Raw genomic sequence first — 23,123 nt, 5'->3', positions numbered from 1 at the left:
AGAAGGACGTGATGAAAAATCCTCTAATCGAAAGACAATTACATTTTCTAAATTACCTCCTCAGTGTGATATGGTTTTGCTACAAGGATTTCGTATATGTTTATGTAGGGGGAAAAGAAAAGATTAGAACGTTGGATGTATATACCAAAATGTCAGTCACGGTTATCCATAAATGGCAGGATTATAGGTCCTTGTTTTATGTTTTTATTTCTCCTTTTTGTCGTTTTTGATTGCCTTAATTTTCGACCATAAATATATAGTACTTTCATGAGATGAAAAATAAACTCAATTTGTAAATGCATAACTCTGAGTTCCTGGTGAAAAGCAATACATTTTGAAAATGAGTCTATTTCGTTTTGAGATTAAATGCTTCTCCTTGGACTAAAAATAAAGAGATTTCCCAAGACTCAGTGAGACTATAGATCACATACAGGATCCTCCCATTCCTCCCTCTCCCACCATCTGTCTCCTGGGGCTGCTTTTTTTTTTTTTTTTAAGATTTTATTTATTTATTTGACAGAGAGAGATCAGAAGTAGGCAGAGAGAGAGGAGGAAGCAGACTCCCTGCCAAGCAGAGAGCCCGATGCGGGACTCGATCCCAGGACCCTGAGATCATGACCTGAGCCGAAGGCAGAGGCTTAACCCACTGAGCCACCCAGGCACCCTAGGGCTGCTTTTTGTTTTCAAAACCAGCATCATGATTTGCCTGAGTTTTCCCTTCCTGGAGCATTACTGTTTCACAGAGCCCAAGTGATGGCCTGAGGAGCTTTCTCCACTGAGGCTATCCTACTGATTTCCAAGCATTCCTCAGCTACACAGGGCTGCGGGAGGCCTTCATTCCCCAGCTCATCTTTGTCATCCAAGTGTACGTAGAAGGATGGAGTCAAACACCATCATAGTTTGTGACCCAAAGACGGCCCTGAAAGGGTACCCAGCCACAGCTATCACTAAGTGTTCATGATGCCATTTGTGAAAGTCGTTGGGCAGCATATGAAGCTGGTGTACAGCTGTCAAAAGGACAGACAGCAGTAGCCACAAAGAAAAAAACGTTCCCTCCCAATTAGCAGAGCTAGAGCACAGGAAACTGGGCAAAGTCCTATGCTGCTAGACAGCATACCCAGGGTCAAGTCACAAGTCACTGATACATCCCCTTCCTCCCTCCTAGTGCTGCAGGCCTCCCGGTAAACCTACGTTACGGTCATAACCAAACCCATGTGGAAAAAGCGTCATCGGTCTCCCCAACCACAACGCCACATCAGGGTGCACCACCATTTCCAGCGAAAGCCAACAAACCAAACACTTGATTTTGCATGTGTTGAAGACAACTGTTCTGCAGACAGGTGGCCCAGTGAAACCTTAAGAGAGGCGTCATCTGTACTCACATTCATTTGGTCGAATTGTTGCTGTGTATATTTACAGCCAAACCACCTGCCTAATCAGCATTTTGGAAAGTGCTGAAAGACTAGCACATTTTCATTTTCCTAAGAGTCCTTATATCTCCTGAAAGAAAGCCTGTGCTCATGTTTCCTTTAATGCTTTATTGAAATGATTTTAAATTTTCCATGTGAGAACATAGGAAGGGCAATGGATGACAGATTCATTTTATTTCAGATCGAAACTTCGGGAAACTACCTCCAAGTCCTCCACTCTGCAGTATTCAGTGCTAAACATTTGTGAAATGTGCTGCAGAGCCAGTCTGCTCTGACACAGAAATACTACATAGTCTCAAAATTCTCCAACCAGCAGTCTTCCGGTTACAATAAAGCAGCATAGGATATACACTTAACAACAACAACAACACAATATAGCCACACAATGGGATTCTAAGAGAAGAAAGCCCAACATCCAAAGTAACACTTTAATAAGTTTTGTACCACAAGCTGACTATGAAGAAAAATGTGCTGGCAAGAGTTGCAGTGTTAGGATGTTTCTTTTCCTCTCCCAGAGGCTTTATTATGAACTTCCATGGTGCAGTTCCAAGTTTCTAAGTGACCTGCAGGACAAAACAAACAAACAAACAAACAAAATAAAACATTTTGGTGTCAAGCCCGTCAATTTAACATGCACACAGACATTAACTTTCACTCTATAGAGACTTAAGGTTGAATATCAAATACTAAATTACTGGCAAAGGTGGATTAAAAAACGTGTAGGTACAAAAGAACTTCCATGGAATTGTTCTGAGAGGTTTGGAAATTGAGTTGTATTTCTCAACTACATACAGTATATGATCTCACACTGCATCCTCTACAGAAAGAAAAAATGTTTAACAAAGGACATTATTGGGTCAATTGGAAAAATTGGTACATAGATGGTAGTTCGAATAAAAGTATCAGTGTTCGATTTTCTGAAGTTGATCATTATATTAAGGTTATTTAAAGAATGACTTTGTTCTCCGGAAATACACACTGAAGTATACAGGGGTATAGTGATAGGGAGGATATAATTTGGATGGCTCAGAAAAAAAAATGTATCTATATACAGAAAGACAGAAAGAGGGACAGAGGCAGAAAAAATGGTGATGCTAATGGAGCAAAACGCTAACTATTGGTGATTCTGAGTAAAAGGTGTACTAGGACTCTTTGCTATTCTTGCAACTCTCCTCCAAATTCAAAACTATTTCCAAATACAAAAGCAAATAATAAAAGTTATACTTCTTTTGACTAACCATATCCACAGCTAATCATTTCTTTTTGCCCCTGAGCAGTTGTGTATTGTGCTTATGCCATATTAGTTTGAAATGTTATATATTGCTTTGAATTTAAACTTGCATCGTCCTCCTTCCATTTCTGATAGAGGGGTGCTGAACTCTCCAGCTATGATAGTGGAACCAGTCCTTGCAGTCCTAACCATTTTTACCTCATGTAATTTGATGTTCTGTTGTCCAGTACACACATGTTAAAGTTTGTATGTCTTCTTGGAGAATCGACCCCTTTATCAATTGTCTTTCTTTATCCCTGATCATTTTTCTTGCTTTGAAGTCAGCTCTGTCAGAAATTAGTAAACCTTTTCCTTGCTTTTGATTTGGGCTGGTGTGAATCAAAATTTATCTATCCATTTACCTTTAATCCATATGTATCTTTAAATTTGAAGTAGGTGCCTTATAGATGACATATAATCAGGTCTTGTGTTTTGATCCACTCTGAGAATTCCTTTTTTCTTTTCTTCTTCATAATTTCATTATGAAAATTTTCATATAGAAATGTTGAAATATTTGTACAATGAAGGTACATGTGCCCACCATCTGGATTCTGTAGTTACAGTTTGGATTTCTTTCTCTCTACTTACATTGTCCATCTAGTCTTGCATGCTACTTTATCCATTAGCACTCTGAACACTCTTAGTGTAATAAATCAGATTTGTTTCAAATTCCTGGTCTGATAGTGCCAACATCCCTGTCCTGTCTGTTTGCAATGCTTGCTCTTCTCTTTAAATTATGTTTTACGCATTTTAGTATGCCTTGTAATTCTTTCTTGATAGCTAGACATAATGTCCTGGGTAAAATGAACTCTCTAAATAGGTCTTTAGTGATGTGATGGGGGACTGGTGAGGGAGGAGGGGAAGGGTTCTGTAGTCCTGTGATTAGATCTCAGTCTTTGGTGAGCCTGTGCCTCTGGACTTGGAAATTCACAAGTGTTTCTCAATTTTTCTTCTTCTCCAGCTGGGACCAGATTACTAGAGCTGACTGGAATGGGTATTTCCCTTCTTCTAGGTGGGTTGGGTTCCAATAAAATGTCAACAGGCTAGGCTATAGTTAACTGGTTGTCACTAAGTGCAGGCCTTTTAAGAACAGAATTCTCTGTTGTATTTAAAAATGATTCCTCCCCCCACCTTCCACTTCCACCCCTACCCTCACTGCTGGAAAAGTGAAAGGAATTTTCTCCAATATTTACTGTGAGGACCTGGCAGAGCTCCTGCAGGTAAATCTCACAAAATTGTGGGTATCCTGCTAGGACTGGGTCCCCCCTGGAGTCTGGAGTATTTAACCCTCTGAGATGTCTGCACTGAGGTTCCTGTGATTTGCCAATTGCTGTTGGGGTTTCCTACTCCAGTGCTGTATTCGTAGCAGCTTCTACTTGTGAGACTTTGCTCTGGAAAACCCTAACTCCCTATATCTGCCTGTCTCTCCAACCTTGGGGGGATAGAGCTTTGCCCTTTGTCCCCTGTCTTACAGATCCAAGAGGAGTTGTTTTCTCACCCTGTTCAACTTTTTACTTGCTAGGATAAGTGGCAGTTTCTAAATTCTTTGCCCATGGGACTGGAAACCAGAATCTCTCAAATTGCTCTCTCTCTGTGTCTTGTTCCAGTCCACGATACTGTGACTTTGTCAGGAGGGTAGTCAAGGGAGCACTTGTATTATTTTTAGCCATGGTCCTAGTTCTTTTCTAAGCTGTTCCATATAGGTTAGCTCATTTGGTCCTTGTAACAACCTTATGAGATAGGTACTGTTAGAATCCTTTTTTTATAGATGAGAAACGGAAGCAGAGAGATTCACTTAACAATTCATGACAGTTATTAAATGGGAGAACCAAGAGTTAACTCTGGGCTGTGTGACTCCCAAGTCTGCACTCTTTTTACCAGGGTATCTGTTTTCTAGCTCTTTGGTATGGCCCTGTCCATTTGGAATCCATTTCCTGGTAATGTGCCCAGTATCAACACTTTCCTGGGATATGGTGTTGCCCATATTCATTTTGACTAATAAATGGATTACTAGTATCAATACAGTACAAAAGAAATCCTGAAAACTATTTCACCAAATGCCTGGATTATTAAAAAAAAAAAATTCTCCCTTTCCTTTACTTGATGAAGTATTTCTGTGGCTGGAAATAAATAAAAAATTCTGAATGAGCCATTGTTTTATCTTGAGGTTGAAAAAAGTTGTTTACCAGCTAAAAGATGTGATACAATATCCATAAACATATGGGTAAGGAAAAAACTCAGAAGTTGAAATACATAAAATGAAAAACTTTTTCAAGCGATACACTGTGAAAACGTATTTTCCATACTTTTTATAACGGATTTATTTAGGTGCACCTGGGTGGTTCAGTCGGGTAAGCATCTCCTTCAGTTCAGGTCATGATCCCAGGGTCCTGCGGTGGAACCCCGTGTGGAGCTCCCTGCTCGGTGGGGGGTCTGCTTCTCCCTCTCCCTTTGTTCCTCTGCCTCTCTACCCGCTTGTGCTTATTCTCTCTTTCTCTCTAATAAAGAAATAAAATCTTTACAAAATGAAAATAAGATATAAGATTTATTTATTTTAGAGAAAGAGCAAGTGTGAGTGTGCAAGTCGGGGGAGGGGCAGAGGAAGAGAATCTTCAAGCAGGCTCCCCACTGAGCATGGAGCCCAATATGGAGCTTGATCTCATGACCCATGAGATCACGACCTGAGCCTAAACCAAGAGTTGGATGTTTAACCAACTGAGCCACCCAAGCATCCCTTTTCCATACATTTAATAAAAATATTTTTCATTACTTTCTAACAAATCAGTAGGACACGTGCACATATATTTATATGTACATATATAGCAAATATTTGAAGATCCCAAGAGATATTAACAGTGATACAGGGTGTGGGGAAGGGGGAATTCTTTTGTTTTTTCAGTTTATATTTCCTGTATTGTTTGAAATTTTTACCATAAACATGTATTACTATCATAATGTTTTAAGCTAATTTAAAAAAATACATGACTTAGAAGTTGGAAAAGATGCTAAAGCACACAAATGATAAAGAATGAACAAAAATCATAGATGTGTTTTCTGCTGTTTGGTTTTCAAGAAGAGGACTTTATGGGAAGGGTTCATCTCAAGGCCTGTCCCTATTGCAAAATGGACATTTATTCTTTGGACAGCCTAGGCTTACAGGCATTGATTAGCCTATAGAAATGGCTGGTCCCTAGAAATGAACTTCTCAATCAGTTTAGACAGAGCCCAGTGCGTTGAGAGCCCTAAGGACCATGTAGTTACTGCCAATTCACTTATCTACCACAATAACTGAATAGTCACTGCTTGCAAAGCACTTTATATACACGTGGGAAATAATAAAGAAATAGAAGACCCTCTTCCATCAAGAAGCCAACAATCTTCAATGGTTATGGGAGAAAATATACAGCAAATGGAATTATATTTTCAAAACAAACAGACCAATGAGTCATCTTGAGAGCTGGATTTTCAGTACGTGGGATGCACAGATGGGTATCCCCCCCTTTTTTAAAATTTTATATATTTATTTGATAGGGAAAGATAGAGATTACAAGTAGGCAGAGAGGCAGGCAGAGAGAGAGGGGGAAGCAAGCTCCCCGGTGAGCAGAGAACCTGATGCGGGACTCGATCCCAGGACCCTGAGATCATGACCTAAGCTGGAGGCTGAGGCTTAACCCACCAAGCCACTCAGGGGCCCTGACAATATAGTAAAGATTTTCTGATAGTGGTGTTGTTATGTTACTAGAATAACATTTATTAAAACCCAAATGTGAAAAAAGAATTCAGGTTGTTCCTAAAGCATTTGCTATGATAAGGTTACATTTCTCACCAGTTGACTGTTTGCCTCTAAAACCTGAATGAATCCTGGGCTTTACATGGTCCAGTCTATTCAGAGATTCACATTAAAGAAATGCACAGTACAGCAACCAAACTAGATAGTAACAAATTTTGATTTTTACTTGCGTTTAACTTTCACTTGTGTTTCTAAAAGCAAGAGCAATCCATAACCCAGTGTAGCAAGTTTCAAAATTCCCTTTTCCCTTTCCTACCTTACAACCCTGCAGCTGGTCCACAGCCTCTGATTCAACAAAGTCCTAAAATACCCCAGCCGGCCAGCTGTACCACTAATCTGAGTCTCCCTCCTCTCAGCTTGTATTGTGTTCACTAACTTGGTCTCCTGACGTCTCTTTAATTTTCCTTTTCACTTTGCACATTAAAGTAGAGAGTCCAGGGCTGGAAGGGCCAAGAACTCTCCTGCCTTTCTCCTTTGTCTCCAGCCCTGGGTATCCCTAGCCATTCTCTGAATTCTGCAGAACAAATGTGCCAGGAATCAGATGGCCAGGGCGGCAGCAGCAGAGACGCAAGCAGGCAAGGATAAAATTTCATTAGTGAGAAAGGGATTGCGAAGAGAAACCTTTAGGACACAGACATTTGTGTAAATCTCCTTGACACACTTACTTGAATCAAAGAATAAGATCTGATTAACTGATGCATAGAACATCTCAAAGGCTAAAAGATAATCATGGTTCGCATTTATTTAGGTTTTACTCTGCACCGAGCCCTCGCCTAATCTCTTAAAAAGCATAATCCCCGGTATTTATCCTGACAACCTGGAGAGGAAGTACCTCTATATTTCCCACTTTGTAGAGGAGGAAACTAAGGCACAGAGAAGTGACACAGTCTGCCTGAAGTCACACAGCTGGGACGCAGTGGCTTTATTTGGATTCAGACCCATAGTGTCGAACTCCAAAGGCTAGACTTTTAACCACAATATCAGTAAAGTATTCTCCAAACTCTTGGTATCAGTTTGGTCCAGTTTCCTTATTTAGACCTACTTTGTTCCTTGGCTGGGTGTCCAACGGTACATTTTTTGATGATTTCCATGCTGTGGCATTCGCTTCCCTTGCAGAGCGGCTGGTGGCATTTTTATTTGTCGCTCCCCTTCTTAACTTGACACCTGGAGACACATGTGGTAATCGTGAGCATATAAAAAACCTTTTTTTAAATAAGCCCACCCACAGTTTTAGATCCGTCCCTTCTAGAGTGCCTTGCTCCCGTCACTAAAGGGTCTGAGAAGTAAGACGTCTCTGGTCCCTATATTGAAGGGAAATTAAGTCCTTCTGGTTTGTTTTTCCTTTATTCAGCCAGCCAGAGAAATATTATTGCCATAACAACTTTGACCTTACTTTCTGAGTTTAATTCTTAGTTAAATTTCCCTACGCAGGTGGAAGTAAAGAGGCTCACTCTGTTTGCGGGCGTATTCTGCTGCGTGGGGCGCTGTTAACATGGCAAAGGGATGCAGGGAGAGGCGGAGAGGTGGAGCTCGGGGAACCTGAAAGGAAAACAGTCCTATTTGTAACAGCTGCACATGCTCTGTGCTGTTAACTCCTGCTACTTACAGCACTTGGTTGGTTGAACCAACCCGTGGTCCTTAACACCAAGCACCTGCCGGAAAGACACACGTTTCACACGGCGCACACGTTTGTATTTTGTCTTTTGTTCCCACTCTTGGTCCCCTTTGCCCAAAATGCCCTTTCACTCACTGTTGCTCTCCATAGTGTTGTCTTATACCTGGGATAACCATTTGCTCCTTTTCTGCCTAGAGGCTCCTACTTCTCCTTTGAGATGTAGCTCAAATACCACCTTTTCTGAGAAACCTACCCCATGTCTCCCCACGCCTCCCTCCTGCTCTCCTATGCTGGTACCCCGCACCCCCACCTTACCTCAAGGCAGAATTACAGATTCACTCATCTGGGGACTCAAAGCATGTGCTCACATAGAGCAACTCCAGTGTGCTGTGGTTAGTTATAACCCATTGTCTGCCACACTGGAAATTTCTTCAAGGTTAGGACTGTCTCTTCATTCATGCCTTCCTTCGACAAGTTCTCAGTGAGCACCTTCTATGGGCACCCCTGTGTCAGGAGCTGTGGTCACTCAGACAGACAAGGCTCCTGCCCTTCTGGAGCCGAGTGAGGAAACACAAACGATAAATCATGCATTGTGGTAAGTTTAATAAACAAAAGAAGATGGTGTGCTCGCAAGTGCTGGATAGCCACCACTGCACACAGTCAGAGAAAGCCTCTAGAAAGAAGCAGTGCATCCGCTGAGATTTCCGCTGAGCAGCCGCCGGTTAGGGGAAGAGCTGGAGATGAGTGCTCTAGGCAGAGAGAACAAGAAGGTCTTTTTGGAATAACCTGTGTTTCCAGACACAGAAAGGAAGCCAGGGTGGCTAGAACAGAGCAAGAAAGGTGAAATTATAGATGGGCTGAGAGGGAGGGGGCGGCCAGATCATCTGAGCCCTTGTTGGCCATGGTACAGAGCTCTACTTTATTCCAGGACTCAGTGGAAGCCATTGCAATATTTTTAAGCCGTGGTGTGACAAGGTCTGATTTAGGTTCTTAAAAGATTGCTCTGGCTGCTCTGTAGAGAATGGGTTGGAGTGTGGAAGTAAGGAGCTCAGTTAGCTAATTGAACCTTCTCTCTCCAGTGCATTAGAGAGTGCCTAGTACATAGGAGGGCCTCAGGTGTCATTGACTAGTTGAATGACTACCATCCTAGTCAAGCAATAGTGGTTAACAGCATAGACTTTAGTGTCAAACAGGCTGTATGTGAGCACAAGCTGCACCATCTATCTATCAGATGTGTGACCTTGGGCATGTCACCTAACTCCTCTGTGCCTGTTTCTTCATGTGATAATAATAATACTGGTAATGACCTTATAGGGCTGTGGTAGGAATTAAAGTTAGCATATGTAAAGTATTTGGAATAGTGGTTGGCATATAGTATAATATTTAAAAATTAATGATAATAATAATTATTTTTTGATAATAATAATTATTGATATTTGTCATCATCATCATCACCATCATCATCATCTTCATCCCTGCCTCACCTCCCTCTCTTGTGTAGAATGACCCGTGGAACAACTTGGGCACCATTTCCTTTACAGGATCCTGCTTGGAAATAACCAATCAGATAACTAATAACAAATGACTAATCAGAGCCAGGAGGCCTGAAGTAATTAGCATCCCTCTTCAAGATCAATCATTTTCTGTTTTCTCGCTGAGAGAGATTCAAGCTTTATATTTACAGACACTCTGGTTCCTTATCTCCTGGGGAAGATAGAACCCGATGATTTCAAAGGTCATATCCAACTCAAATATTCTGTGAGTCCTAATAATCTGATGGCTCATGCAAGAACTTCCTATAGCTTCCTGTGTGGTATATATGAGATATTATTCTCAAAATAGGATGAAAATAAAATCCTAAACCTAGAGTTGATCATACATTCTTTTTTTACTTTAAAGCTACTTACTAATACCATCTTTGTGTCAATAGAGATTATTACAATTGTTATTTCTTGATTCATATTAAGTGCCAAATTATGTCCAAAGCCATTCAACAAAAATTTCTTCTAACTGGAGGTGGGAAGAGAGAGAGAAGAAGATGGGGATGTGTCATATAGGAACTTGCACAAGAAATGACCTGGGTACATCATTGAGGGATGAAGGTATAGATTTCTTTTTCTATTTGAGAGAGCATGAGTGGGGAGAGGGACAGAAGGAGAGGAAGAAGCAGACTCCTTGCTGAGCAAGGAGCCCGATTCACGCGGGGCTTGATCCCAGGACCCTGGGATCATGACCTGAGCTGAAAGCAGATGCTTAACCAATGGAGCCCCCCAGGCACCCCAAGACTTGAAGAGCATAGCCAGTAATTTTTATCTGCCTTTCAGCCTGAGCAGTAACTTATTAAAATGTCATTTGGTATCACTGAGACAGAAGGTGGAGAATTTCAAATTTTCCACCAATGTCAAAGCAATTGAACATATGCTCATGACAATCCTATTTTCCAAAGCAAAAGCAGGGCACATGGTCTGGAAAGATAGCTTGTACTGTCCAAGAAGTTTTTCAAATGTGGTTGGGATGGTGCCACATCATATTTTCTAAACATGTTAATGTTTGTGAAGAGAGAGGACAAATTTCAAATAGGAAGAGTACTGGCAAATCTAGGAATTGATTGATTATATCCTGTAGCAGCTTTTTAAAAAATTGAGGCTCTGTGGAAATTAAAAAAAGAAGAAGGAAAAGGAGAAGAAGAAGAAAAAGAGAAGAAAGAAAGAAAGACTGACAGACTCAACAACGACAAAAATGGACAGAAGACTTTAGCAGGCACTTCACAGAAGAAAAACAGAGAAATAGTTATTCATTGGTAATCAGAGGAATGTGATTAAGACTGTGGCCACCTAACAGACTGATAAACTTAAGAAGCTTGAAAATAGCAGGTGTTGGTAGCAGGCAGATAAGCTCATGGCAAGCGAAAGTGTACATTGGTGCGACCATTTTAGAAAACGGTTTGGCTTTATGTAGAACTGGAGATGATGCACATGTGTCTGATGGCACGGGCGTGACATCTCTGACGTAATGATGGCGCAGTTTCACACCTCGGCCACAGAGAAACTCTTTTACTGGACATGAAGAGATATACAACAGAAATCATCCAGATGTCTAAAACGGAAGAATATATAAAGACATTGTGGTGTACTCTTACAGCGGAACGCTACCTACAGTCAAAATAAACTATATTAACCACAAGGATGAATTTGTGCGATGTAGTGTTGAATGACAAAAGAAAGGCATGGAGTAAAACGTTTGCTTCATTTATAAAGATTGCCGTTCATATTACTTGTATCAAGTTCAAAGAACATGCAAAACTGAACAGTATGTTGGTGAGACAAGAGTATGTGGTAAAGCTAGAAAAAAAGACAAGGAAATGATAAACCCATGACTGCGGATAGTATAAATGTGAGCAGCAGGAAGGGGAGAGGTTGGAGAGGAGACTGTTGATACTGTTCCATTTCATCCCTTTGGTGGATTTGTTGTTTGCTTGGTTTTGTACTTTAAACATATATTGTAAGTGTTCGTTGGGACAGAATGGATTTCGAAAGCATGGTTTTCCATCTCCCATCATGAAGATCTGCCAATACTGAACTTTTGTTTCAACCTATTGGGTCCCTCTCCTTACAATGGAAATGCTTTCTCATTTCTCTACCCTTCAGGCTCGGTCAGCCTCCTCCAAGAAGAGAAGACACTTGGTAGCTTATTGCAGTAAGTTCCTGGAGACCAGGGCTGTAGAGGGTGTGAGGGGGGACGATGGGCCTGCTTCAGCGAGACCCGGCTGCTGTCAGTGGACTCCTGTGGATGGGAGACGGGCGTGGGGGTGGGTTCGGAAATAATATCACTGATGTTGAAGGCTCCCCGCCCTAGGCCAGCATCAGGCACCTGACACGTGCAGTCTCACTGAATGATCAGAAGGACCCAGTCCAGTTTGCTAAGTGTAATCATGCGTATTTACACATAGGGAAATTGGGAACCAGACAAGTTAAATAACGTATCCAAGGCCACACAGCTAGCAAGTGGTGGAGCTGGGACCGGACATTAATCTGTCTGCCTCTGAAGAGCCTGCCTTGGAGTTGGGATGGAGCTAAATGATGGCCAGTCGGACTTTGGGGTGTGGCTGCAGCAGGAGAGGAGTAGACGTTCTGATGGTCTCCAGCCACTTCTCCTTTGTCTTTCTCCTCTCTCGGTTACACTAGTTTTTACTCTCTCTGCTTCCCTTTCCCTTTTTCCTCTTTGACAAATGGAACTGACGAATATTTTTATTGCTTGCTTGCCATGTGGAGGGCAGATTTATGCTCTTTTTCTTCAGCTATTTTATATTTATCTGAAGCGAATTGTAAACACCGTCTCTCTTGTGAGACCCTTGGTTGATTTTTTTTTTTTCTTTCTATAGGTCCAGGGTCCTGAGCAGAAAAATGGCTCATCAAATAATAGCTCCCTATCAGGAGTAGAACCTTTGAGTAATACAGTTAGAGAGCAACACTGGGCCCATGATGCCTTTCTGTCACCAGGTGGCAGCAAATACTCCCGTTGAAAGCCATCAAGTCTACACAACCCGTATTCTGTATTCGATCGTGTAGCCAATTCTAGTGGCCAGAACTTCTCCATAATCTAATTAGTATTCTGCAGGGCTTTAAGCTGTTGCTTGGAGAGGATTTTAGCTGTTGCTTAGGAGCCATTTTCTCCAAAGGAATCAAAGTTCATTCAGATATATGCAGAAATTAGAGAAGAATCTTTGTCAATAACATCTTTTGAATAACCTCATCTTCTGGTTAAAACAGTTTTTTGAAATTATCTTAAACTTTGAAAGACTGTTTTAAAATAGCTCTTACAATTTAGTCTTTGAAAGGCTACATTTCCATTGAGAGGTTCTACTAATTTCTTGTCTAAGATGTGGAGGGGGTCCCTAAATTGAGCAGATGCTTTGCCTCAATAGAAAGGCCTGGGCTGGCATTCTTGAAGACTCATGAGGTCCACACGGGTAGATGATGCTTAGGCTCTTGCATTTGTAGCTCAAATGGTATCGTACCCTTTGTGATAGTTCGGTGTCTAAAGGCAGAGCTTATATTATGTTGGTGATATATAAGGACACTTGATGAGCAATTTAATTATTTAAGGCAGTGGTTATCAACCAGCTGTAATTTTGCTTCTTAAGGGACATTTGGCAAAGTTGAGAGACGTTTTTGGTTGTCACACTGCGAGGGAAGCTATTGGCATCTAAAGGGCAGAGACCAGTGATGTTGCTAAACATCCCACAAAGCCCAGGACAGCCCCTGGCTCCACCCCCACACACAACCAAAGAATTATCTGGACTGAAATGCTGAAAAAAACCTTGATTTATGGGAATATAGAGGAAATCAGATATTCAAATCCCAAGTACCAGAACTTTAACTATAGTTACTGTTTTGATGTTACCATGTGCCAACCACGAAGCGCTATACTGGTACTAATTCACCTCATTTCCCACAACAATCCCATTTTCTGGTCCCTGTTTTTATGATGAAATCAAGGGTGGGGGAATTTAGAAGACTTGCTCAGGATTCCCCTGCTCAGAGTTGGTTCGAAGCCAGGCAGCCCGCCTTCAGAAACCTCATGTTGAACCCTTACCCCATGCTGCTTTCCAGATACAAACCAATAAATGAGCTGATGGTCATGTCCTATAACAATGTACAAACGCAGATATTTGAAGGAAAGCTCCCTCCATGACCATATTATCTACTTCCCTTTGGAGCTGGTCATCATGTAGTCCGTGTGCACATCTGGGCTTTTTGGTTTTGGTCAGCGATGTGAGAATAGAGACTGTGCATAACCAAACAGGGAATGTGCTGAATAAAGTCTCTTTACTGGATAAGTGAAAGACTGATGGATGGACAGAAACTGGCCAGCCCACCTCTAAACAGCATGGCTTCCTCTAATGGTCCTTTAAAATGAACTTGGCTACTTGATTACATGGCCTGAGCTACTTGGACACCCATGTTTGCAAACCTTCTTGATTGAGAACCCAACCAAGACTTGAAGTGTTCATAGGGCCACCCCCCCCCCCACCGCCCTGCCACCAGGATGTGATTTTCCATATTTGTCCTTTGACCAGGTAAATTCAGGCCAACCAGTCAGTGCCAGATGCCTGCCCTAGTCATTCCCAGGCACCAAAAGATGTGGAAAAACACAATGGCTGAACCAGAAGGGGTTGGTCTGAAATATTTATGTGTATATGTTTTGGGGGAGGGTTGTGGGAAGGTGGAAAGAGGGCAGTCTGGAAGGGAGAAAGCTGCAGAAAAAACCAGCAGGAATGAAGCATTATGGTTTGCTTGCTATCTAAGGAACTAAAAGATCTGGGCTTTCTTTAAAAGCCAAAGACAGCTTGGTATCTGAGGAGCGCTGGGCCCGGGGTGGCTTATATCTCAACTAAGGCAGAATGTCAGCTCCAGCATAAGATAGAAGACCCACTAGAAAAGTTATCTTGTCTGACTTGCTCACCATTATATCCCCTGCACCTATAACTGTATTGAATGCATGAATAAGGTTGAAACTAGGGTGATCTGAGGAAAGGTGCTGATGTCCTTTCTGTTTAAGGGACCTTGAGTCTCAGGACGAGAGCCAGCTTGCATAAGGATTAAGGTGATGAGACAGTTGGATTCAAAGTTTCAACACTTCTTGTAAATGCCTGACTCTTAACCTTGACCTGGTGACCTCTTGATTTTATATGACCCCGCTGGTCACTATATGGTCTACGGGTAAAAGAACAAGGGTGGCAGGCATTTCTGTGGTCATAGCCCTGCCCCTGCTCTGGCCCTCCTGCCAAGTTGTGGTAGGACATCGAAAGTGACAGTGTGAGCAGAAGGCTGGGTATGAGGGTATGGATTCTCTCTCTTTCCTCCCTGCACACCACTCCTGCTCTACCCCGCTTTCCTCTTCCCTTTTCTAGAGGTACCTAAAGGTAAACTGATTGGAAGTTCACCTCTAAATACTAGCCTGTATTTAATGTTTACCTAATATGCGTAAGTCCATAAATAGCAAAACTGAGCTGGCTGTAAAGATCATTCAGAATACTAAATAAAAAAATTTTTTTTTAGATTAGTATATGGAAACTTAAAGAGGGAAAAGGACTTAGGACTCGGTGGAACTCATGTCATTGGACTTCTGATAGTTGCTGCTTCTACTGCTGTGATTTAAGGGACTGTCACGGGAAGGAGAAGGGTGGCAGCAGCGAGCTACAGAATTTGTCACAAGATTGACCCTTGCAGGTCTTGTCCTAGTGCTAAATGTTCTAGTACATCATGCAAGAGGAGCGCTTGGACTTGCCAAACCTACATTACAAAATGTGTAAGTGAGAAATTCTGTTTCTCAGAAACAGAGGCAGATTCTAGACTCTAAGCCTGGTGCCCTATTTACTGTCTACTCAGCCTTATGCAAAATATGGTTGTTAAACTGAGGGTTGATGGGGGGAGGGGGGTTGGGAGAGGGGGGTGGGGTTATGGACACTGGGGAGGGTATGTGCTATGGTGAGTGCTGTGAAATGTGTAAACCTGGCGATTCACAGACCTGTACCCCTGGGGATAAAAATACATTATATGTTTTAAAAAAATAAAATTTAATAAAAAAAAATATGGTTGTTATTCCTACCACTGCCCTCACGTAGGGAAATCCTTTTACAAAGATTTGTTTTTCAAGTGAGATAGGGCTACATCTGGTTTTGCATATTTTGATTAAAAAACTGTTGTTTCATGCAGTTGTAAAGGTTAAAAATACATTATAAATTTATAAAATACATTTTCTCTAAAAATTCCTTTTATTGATAGTCTTGGATCTCTCCTACCTTTGTAGCCCTAGAATTGGTAGAAAAATCAGCTCCGTACATTTTAAAGACTTCCTCAATTGGGATACTGTTCTGCTAAAACAAACAAACAAACAACAACAACAAAAAATAGCACCAACAAATGCATTATCATATCATGGTTTTTTTTTTACATTACAAAACGAAGTAATTATACCTCTGGTATGTCTAGTATCATGCCTGGATAGCATGGGCATTAATAAATAACTTCTGAACAAATGGATAAATCAGAGTCTCTAGTATCTAACTATGTATGTCTTTCATTCTGTTTTTTTTTTGCCTTTTATTTTATTTTATTTTATTTTTTAAAGATTTTATTTATTTATTTGACAGAGAGAGACACAGTGAGAGAGGGAACACAGCAGAGGGAGTTGGAGAGGGAGAAGCAGGCTTCCCGCCTAGCAGAGAGCCTGATGCGGGGTTTGACCCCAGGATCCTGGGATCATGACCTGAGCATAAGGCAGACGCTTAACGACTGAGCCACCCAGGCACCCGTTTTTTGCCTTTTAAGTAAATGTTTTCACAATACCATATAGAAGTCAAAGACTTTTTATGATATCTTAAAAACTGAAACATTTAATATTAGTAAATCCTCAGCATTTTGAAAGATCAGTTGAAAAATAAAATAAATATGCATTAATATAAAAATGCACATAATAAATATAAAATCTCCATATATTCAAATAGTGTTCTTTTCCTTACCATTAGGATTCCAGCATAAGATGATAAAATCATTGCTTCTCTTTCTTTCCGGTTTGGATATACAGGTCTGTCATGAAATGGCATTTTCCTAAGGGGAATATCAATAGATAACAGCGGAAGGTTTACTTTTGTTCTTTTTGACACCTGGTAAGCTTATGACAATAATAATAATCCATCATTAATCTCCAACGGGCCATGTGTTATGCACTTGTTTACAAACCTGAGGTGTTTAGTCTGACATCGGTAAAGTACATACTTTGAATTCTGAATCTTCCAACAAGGGGGATAAATCTGCCTTCATCTATCCATCTTTTCACAGCTCTGGAACATTGACCACTATGGTGGACAGTCATGGTTTTGCCAACTTGTATCCTCCTCCCCTTCTTGTGGCAGAGCTCTCCCTTCCTGCTGGGGGGAACTGCTTTACCCACTGTAAGCTCATCTGCTCCTAAGGGAAGCCAAGAATACCCCTAGATTCCAAGGGTAGAAAACACACAGTGGACTAAGCTAGTCAGAGTACTCCATTCCCCCCACCCTCCACCTCTGGACAAGTTAGGGGCCCAGGCATAATGAAGACACAATTCTGCGATTTTTTTTTTCTTAATCTATTCTCCTATGGTCTCAGTATTGTGATAAAATGGGCTAAAGTTAAGAACAATGTCCATCATTGTGTGGCTCAGTTGGTTAAGCATCTGACTCCTGATTTCAGCTCAGGTCAGGATCTCAGGGTCCTGAGATAGAGTCCTGAGACTGAGCCTTGCATCAGGCTCTGTGCTGAGTGTGGAGTCTGCTTGGGATTCTCTCTCTCTCTCCCCCTCTGCCCTTCTCACCCCACTCATGCATGCTCTCTCTCAAAACAAACAAAAAAAATCCACACAGAGTAAATAGTCCAAATCTTGATGACATGATTTGAGTTTTGAATCAAGCCATGCCTAACGTAGACCTACCCCTGGACTTTTCAAATAAAGTTAATAAATCCCTACTCCCCTCCAATTTGGGGGGCGTGTTTAAGTCTGTTCAAGCTGGATTTTCTGCTTATTACAACTAAACCTTAATTGATACCGCTATCCAGGACAAAGTATGTGTTCTAAGGAGATGGAACAGAAGAAGGAACTGGCCTCTGAGATGAAGCTATTAAATCCTGGCCTCATTACCAACTGAGTGAGTCTGCCCAGCAGATAATCCCAGAAAGGATTCGAACAGTTGTAGGTCAAATAGCTCAGCTCAGGGATATTTCTAGTTAAATGTTTAAGAAATTGTGTTTGATAGTTCTTTGAAAATGACTGCAGCCTTTGACCATTTTAAAAAATCATGGCACACGCACAATAAAGCACTTACATATTTAAGATACAACATTATGTGTGAGAAAGATCATTGGACAGAAACCAATCGGCAGAGACACAAACTCTGTAAACACGTCTATGTTGACAGCTGTGAGGTTTCTTCAGGTGCATAGCTGGCGAGGGATACTCACCCTGCAGTGTTTTCAAATCAGAGTGCCTCTGGTGGAAGATGCCAGACAGAAGCTTTCTCTATTGCTACTCATAGTCATACATTAAGAAAAAGAAGAAGAAAAAACCATTTCAACTCACACTTTTTCCCACTCGAGCCAAGTTAAGTCTTCTGAGTGATCCAGCCATTGCAAAGCGACATTGATGGCCAAATCATAGTGTGCCTGGAAGCAGGAAGCAGAGACAGAAGGGGAGGGCCTTAGACATTGGCCAGAGCACCCCCTGGACCCAATGACAATGGCATTGCTAAGCCTAGTCTACTATTTTATCATGTCCACAGTGTGAGGATCATCCACTATGTCCAGTAACCCAACACTCAGACAGATTATTGAGAAATCTTCAGTCATTATGTTTTCCTCTCACTAGGGCCATTTTAAAATTTTTGGTTCATGGTGACAGGTAAAGAAAGGATGGATTCTAGGAAAGAAACTAGGAATCGAGGCAGTACGTGGGTGGCTCAGTAGGTTAAGCGTCTGCCCTTGGGTCAGGTCATGATCCCAGGGTCCTGGGATGGAGCCCCATGTCTTTCTCCCTGCTCAGTGGGGAGTCTACTTCTCCTCACTTTGTCCCCTCCCCCCATTCATTCTCTCCCTCTCTCTCAAATAAATAAAATCTTGAAAAAAAAAAAAAAAACCTAGGAGTCAGGGAATCTAGATTCAAATCTAGATATTGCCAACAACTCACTGTATAACCTTGGATAAGAAACTGATGCTCTCAGGGCCTCAAAAATGAAGGTGAGGGAAGAGGGCCACAAAGAATGATTTTCAATTCTGTGAGCAGAACGTCAGGAATGTGCTTCCAGGAGCACAGGGGAGTCAGGGGGAGATTAGGAGGCTTTTGGTGGAGCTGGAGCTTGGAGAACAGGATGAGGAGAATTTCTATAGATGGAGAAGGACGTCCTGGGTGGAGGGGCCAGCGTGAGTAAAGGACTGGAGGTAGACCCAATTGAGTGGCTTGCCGAGAGTTTTGTGTACAGTAAAAGCTGAGGACCAATTCGAATGTTCATTCCTATCCTACTGACCATCTTTCTGGTAAGTTCTAAGCATATTTACCTTGTCCTTGTCAAAATCCCCTCTCTCCTCTCTATCCCCACCTCCAGAAAAGGGAAGGTTAGTTTTGTCTTGGAGGTTTTAGAAGGGTTCGAAGGTGCTAACATTTTCTGTACAATGTACAGTTGACCCTTGAACACCCAGGGGCTAGAAGCACTGACGCCTGCAACCTAAAATCCTTTTATAACTTTTGACTCTCCCAAAACTTAACTACTAACAGCCTGCTATTCACTAGGAGCCTTACCCGTAACATAAACTGTCGATTAATACATAATGTATATGTTATATATATATTATATATTGCATTCTTAAAATAAAGTAAGCTAGAGAAAAGAAAACATTATTAAGAAAATAATAAGAGAAAATGCATTTACAGTACTGTACTGTATTTATTTAAAAAAATTCCACATATAAGTGGACCCATACAGTCCAAATCCATGTTTTCAAGGGTCAACTGTACTTATTTCTTTCAATGACTAAACCAAACTAGAGTGTGAACAACAACAAAAAGAACTGTGGTCAGTGGTTGAAACCTAATCCAAAGGTTGGATCCTGGACCAGCAGCCTTGGTATCACCTGTTTGCTCATCACAAGTGCAAATTCCAGCCCCACCCGTATCTCCCAAATCAAATAAGACCTCATTAAAGCTTGAGAAGCACATATTTAATTGATTTAGTTTCTCCATTTAACATGTGCAGGGGGAAGCACTTGAGAAACCCAAGGCTGAACTCCCAAGGCTGAGCTCCAGGGAGGTCAGACAGGGAGAGGGGGAGGGGCAGGGAGCGAGCCCTCTTTCTTAGTGCAAGAGGAGTAAACAGGTAAGCATAAAAAAGCTGAGGGTTTCCTAATTTCTTTTGAATTAGATATTTACATTTCTTCCTTAATGTCTGTGAAGTGAACTTTCATTAACTAACATGAATCTGAGTTTCAACGTGAATAATGATGAGGTATTTTAAGATTATTCAATTCTGTGGTTTTCTCCATGAATGCAAATGTTAAAAACAAAAGAAAACATTTATTATAGTAGAGAACTACAGAACTCATTTTGTCAAAACATTTTTAACATCATGTATCTAACATTTAACCTTGCACTCTAAGAGAGAAAGAGCAAATAGCAGAAGTCTCATGACTTTTATTTTCTCATTCCTTTTGTTTTCAGTGTAATGAGTTGAGAAGACTATGTGGAGGGCCCTAGGATGAGAAGATGAAGAAGAGACATTCTGGAAGGATCGAGATTAGCCTTGTTCATGATCTACATCAGATCCTTGTTCCATCCCCTGAACACAAAGAACACAAATGTGACTTGCATTGGCATGCCTTTCTTTACCATATCATCTAGAAAGGTGAGTTGCCTTCTTCCTTTTGGGTCAAATTCATTTTCCCGAAGTCTGATGCCAATATAATCTCCCCTTAAAAGCAAGAGAGCAGCATTGAACCATTGGGAATGAGAGGGGATCTCCATTTGCAGAAGAGCCTTCTTCCCAGTCCCTCCCTCCTCCACCAAAATACAAAGTCACTGGTGGTTCTGGTAGCTCAACTGATACTCATTTTTATTTAAATAGCAATCCTGCAATGGTATAGGTTTAAAACATTTAACCACTATGAGCTTCCATCATGTTTATCTAAAAATAAATACTCACGTGGTCGGTACAGAATTGGTAGGAAAGCAGAGGGGGCATGACATGTCCCACACTCAGGAAAGATTTTGCAAAAAAAACAAAAGGATTGAGACCCACCGTTTAAAACAAAGATTCCTTTGCTGCCCATGTTAAACTCAGGCAGAATGACCAAAGTTGAAAAATTCCAGCTATATAATGTTCTATACGGATGTATTCTCTTACCCTAAGGCCTCTTCCCCCCATTAGAATGCAAATACCTTGAGGAGGAGTTATGCATAAAACCATACCAGGAAGTCCACTTTAGTGTGTCCTGTGGAATCCTTTCCTAGCGGCCCTGGCAGGAGAATAGACAGGGGGCTACCCCAGGGGGAGGTCACGAAGAGGAAGAGGGATCCGATGAAGAAAAAAGGATTCTGGGTCCCCAGGGTCCATCTGCACAGATCAACCCTTGGACAAAAGGCCAGTTCTGTTTTCAAGGTCTTTACCATGCACTTTGGGCAAGCCATTGCCAGGGTGGAGGGGCTGGGGGCTGGGGGAGTCAGTTTGTATCTGTTTCCCAAAAGCTCTTCTGAGTCATTAAACTAAAATCAATAAAAATTCTCAGGTTTTGCTTTCTAATCCCAAGATACTCTATTTAAAGTAGCTTAAATGTATTCTTTGGATATAAAATAATTCCAATTCTATGTGGAGGAATTGACATTTTCTGATAACATTTTTTAAAACTATTATATCAGCCTCCAAACACATACATGTAAATATGTGTAAAGTCACACATGTTTTATTCCAACATTTTTTAAGGACTTAGTAAAAAATAATTATCATAGTAGGCAGAGAAAGTACATTTGGTGGGAACTGTGAGAAGGTCTTTGATAAAAAGGACATTATTGTTGCACCTGTAATGTATAAGAAATAGTCTTTCCCCTGCTTTTTATGTGCTCTGTGATTTTCACCAACCTCTTAAAAAAGTACCAAGTCACAGAAAAGCTAACACAGGGGCGCCTGGGTGGCTCAGTGGGTTAAGGCCTCTGCCTTCGGCTCAGGTCATGATCTCAGGGTCCTGGGATCGAGCCCCACATTGGGTTCTCTGCTCAGCGGGGAGCCTGCTTCCTCCTCTCTCCCTGCCTGCCTCTCTGCCTACTTGTAATCTCTGTCTATTAAATAAATAAATAAAATATTAAAAAAAAAAAAGAAAGAAAGAAAACTCCCACAGGAGAAAAAATTTTTTTCCAGGGGAAAACTTGACATCTCTTTTGTTTTTTATTTTTTATTTTTTTTTAAATTTCACATGTCAAGAAAAAGGAGACGAATTTTGTAGTCGGTAAGACTGACAATAATAGAGGGAGAGGCTGCAGTTGAAATGCTGGGCCCCTGGGTACGTTTTGCAGAAATCTCTGCTATATCTTTTTACCAGCAGGGCCCTTTTAAAGGCATATTCTGACCGGTACAGGCAGCCTGGGCTGGGGGCTCAGCTGTTCGGCTCTAGAATGGGGATGCCTCCGATATGCATGATGCTGGCAGAAACATCCTCCCAAGAGAGTCAGCATCCTCTTTGCTCCACATGTGAGGCCTCTCAGGCAGGAGGCAGAGGCTACATCCTCTGGCTTTCTCCTACAGCACAGGAATAGATTCTTCCTCAGATTTTTACCTACCCCCATCTCTGGCCAATATCCAGACCATCTATGACTTGAAACCCACCAAAGGCCAAGTGTAATAAACAAAAGTTTATTCTCAGTCATACTTACAGGAGCTTTTGAATTTCCTTCTTTAGGAGCTTTCTCTCCATGATTAAAGTCTTGTCCAGCTGAGCAGGTATCTGTAGCTTACACTGCACCTGATATCCTCAGGGAAGACCCAGACTCTCTGAGCCTATAAGCTACAGCAGCAAATCAGAGAGAATTTGAGTTAGGTATGCTATCACTCCGAATACCAGTCATGGAGTCCTAGGCTCTGGAAGGGATCCGGGAGCGTGCAGAGCTCAAACCTCTTATCCAGCAGGTGAGATCAGGTGAGAATTAAACCAGCTGGGGGGGTGGGGGGTGGGAAGGTAGTGCACTGTACCTTGAGTTTGTCTGACACCCCTTATTCTTTCCAAGTTTCCCAACTTGCAATAAACTAGCAAGTCAAACAGTCATGGCTCATGTAAGCGAGACTGTTAGGACAGAAGCATCCAAATATGCTGTGATCTGAGTATGTGAGTTCTGTGTGCATTCAACAGTGACTCCCAGTGAATCTACCTTGGCACAAGAGCTCATAATGGAATTTTCTGTAGAACCCATGTACAACTTCCTGGGGCCAGAAAGTTCTGGAAAGAACAT

The 23,123-nt window shown here is 41.5% G+C and overlaps 1 protein-coding gene across 1 annotated transcript; it reads right to left on the bottom strand.

Annotated features, from left to right (window-relative positions):
* Positions 1-1,403: 1,403 nt before the first annotated feature.
* CUNH2orf80 (chromosome unknown C2orf80 homolog) lies at positions 1,404-22,681 on the bottom strand. The gene is made up of 8 exons (XM_032859944.1): positions 22,551-22,681; positions 20,517-20,598; positions 18,222-18,304; positions 16,630-16,717; positions 15,910-15,981; positions 7,942-8,029; positions 7,533-7,654; positions 1,404-1,993 (listed from the first exon to the last, which is right to left on the bottom strand). The coding sequence occupies exons 1-8, from the start codon at positions 22,589-22,591 to the stop codon at positions 1,985-1,987; spliced, it is 585 nt and encodes a 194-aa protein (XP_032715835.1). The 5' UTR covers positions 22,592-22,681; the 3' UTR covers positions 1,404-1,984.
* Between the last annotated feature and the right edge of the window lie 442 nt (positions 22,682-23,123).

This window comes from Lontra canadensis, unplaced genomic scaffold (genome assembly GCF_010015895.1).
Source record: "Lontra canadensis isolate GAN:19392208 unplaced genomic scaffold, GSC_riverotter_1.0 scaffold18, whole genome shotgun sequence".
Lineage (NCBI taxonomy): Eukaryota > Metazoa > Chordata > Mammalia > Carnivora > Mustelidae > Lontra > Lontra canadensis.
This window is presented reverse-complemented; position numbering and strand designations above follow the sequence as displayed.

Coding starts and splice junctions, on each gene's coding strand:
- CUNH2orf80 (XM_032859944.1), bottom strand. CDS start 22,591: ATGGAGAGAAAGCTCCTAAAGAAGGAAATTCAAAAGCTCCT. Junction 18,305..20,516: donor TCACCTTTCTAGATGATATG/GTAAAGAAAGGC, acceptor TCCTGCTTCCAG/GCACACTATGATTTGGCCAT. Junction 15,982..16,629: donor CTTATGCTGGAATCCTAATG/GTAAGGAAAAGA, acceptor TTGTTTTAGCAG/AACAGTATCCCAATTGAGGA.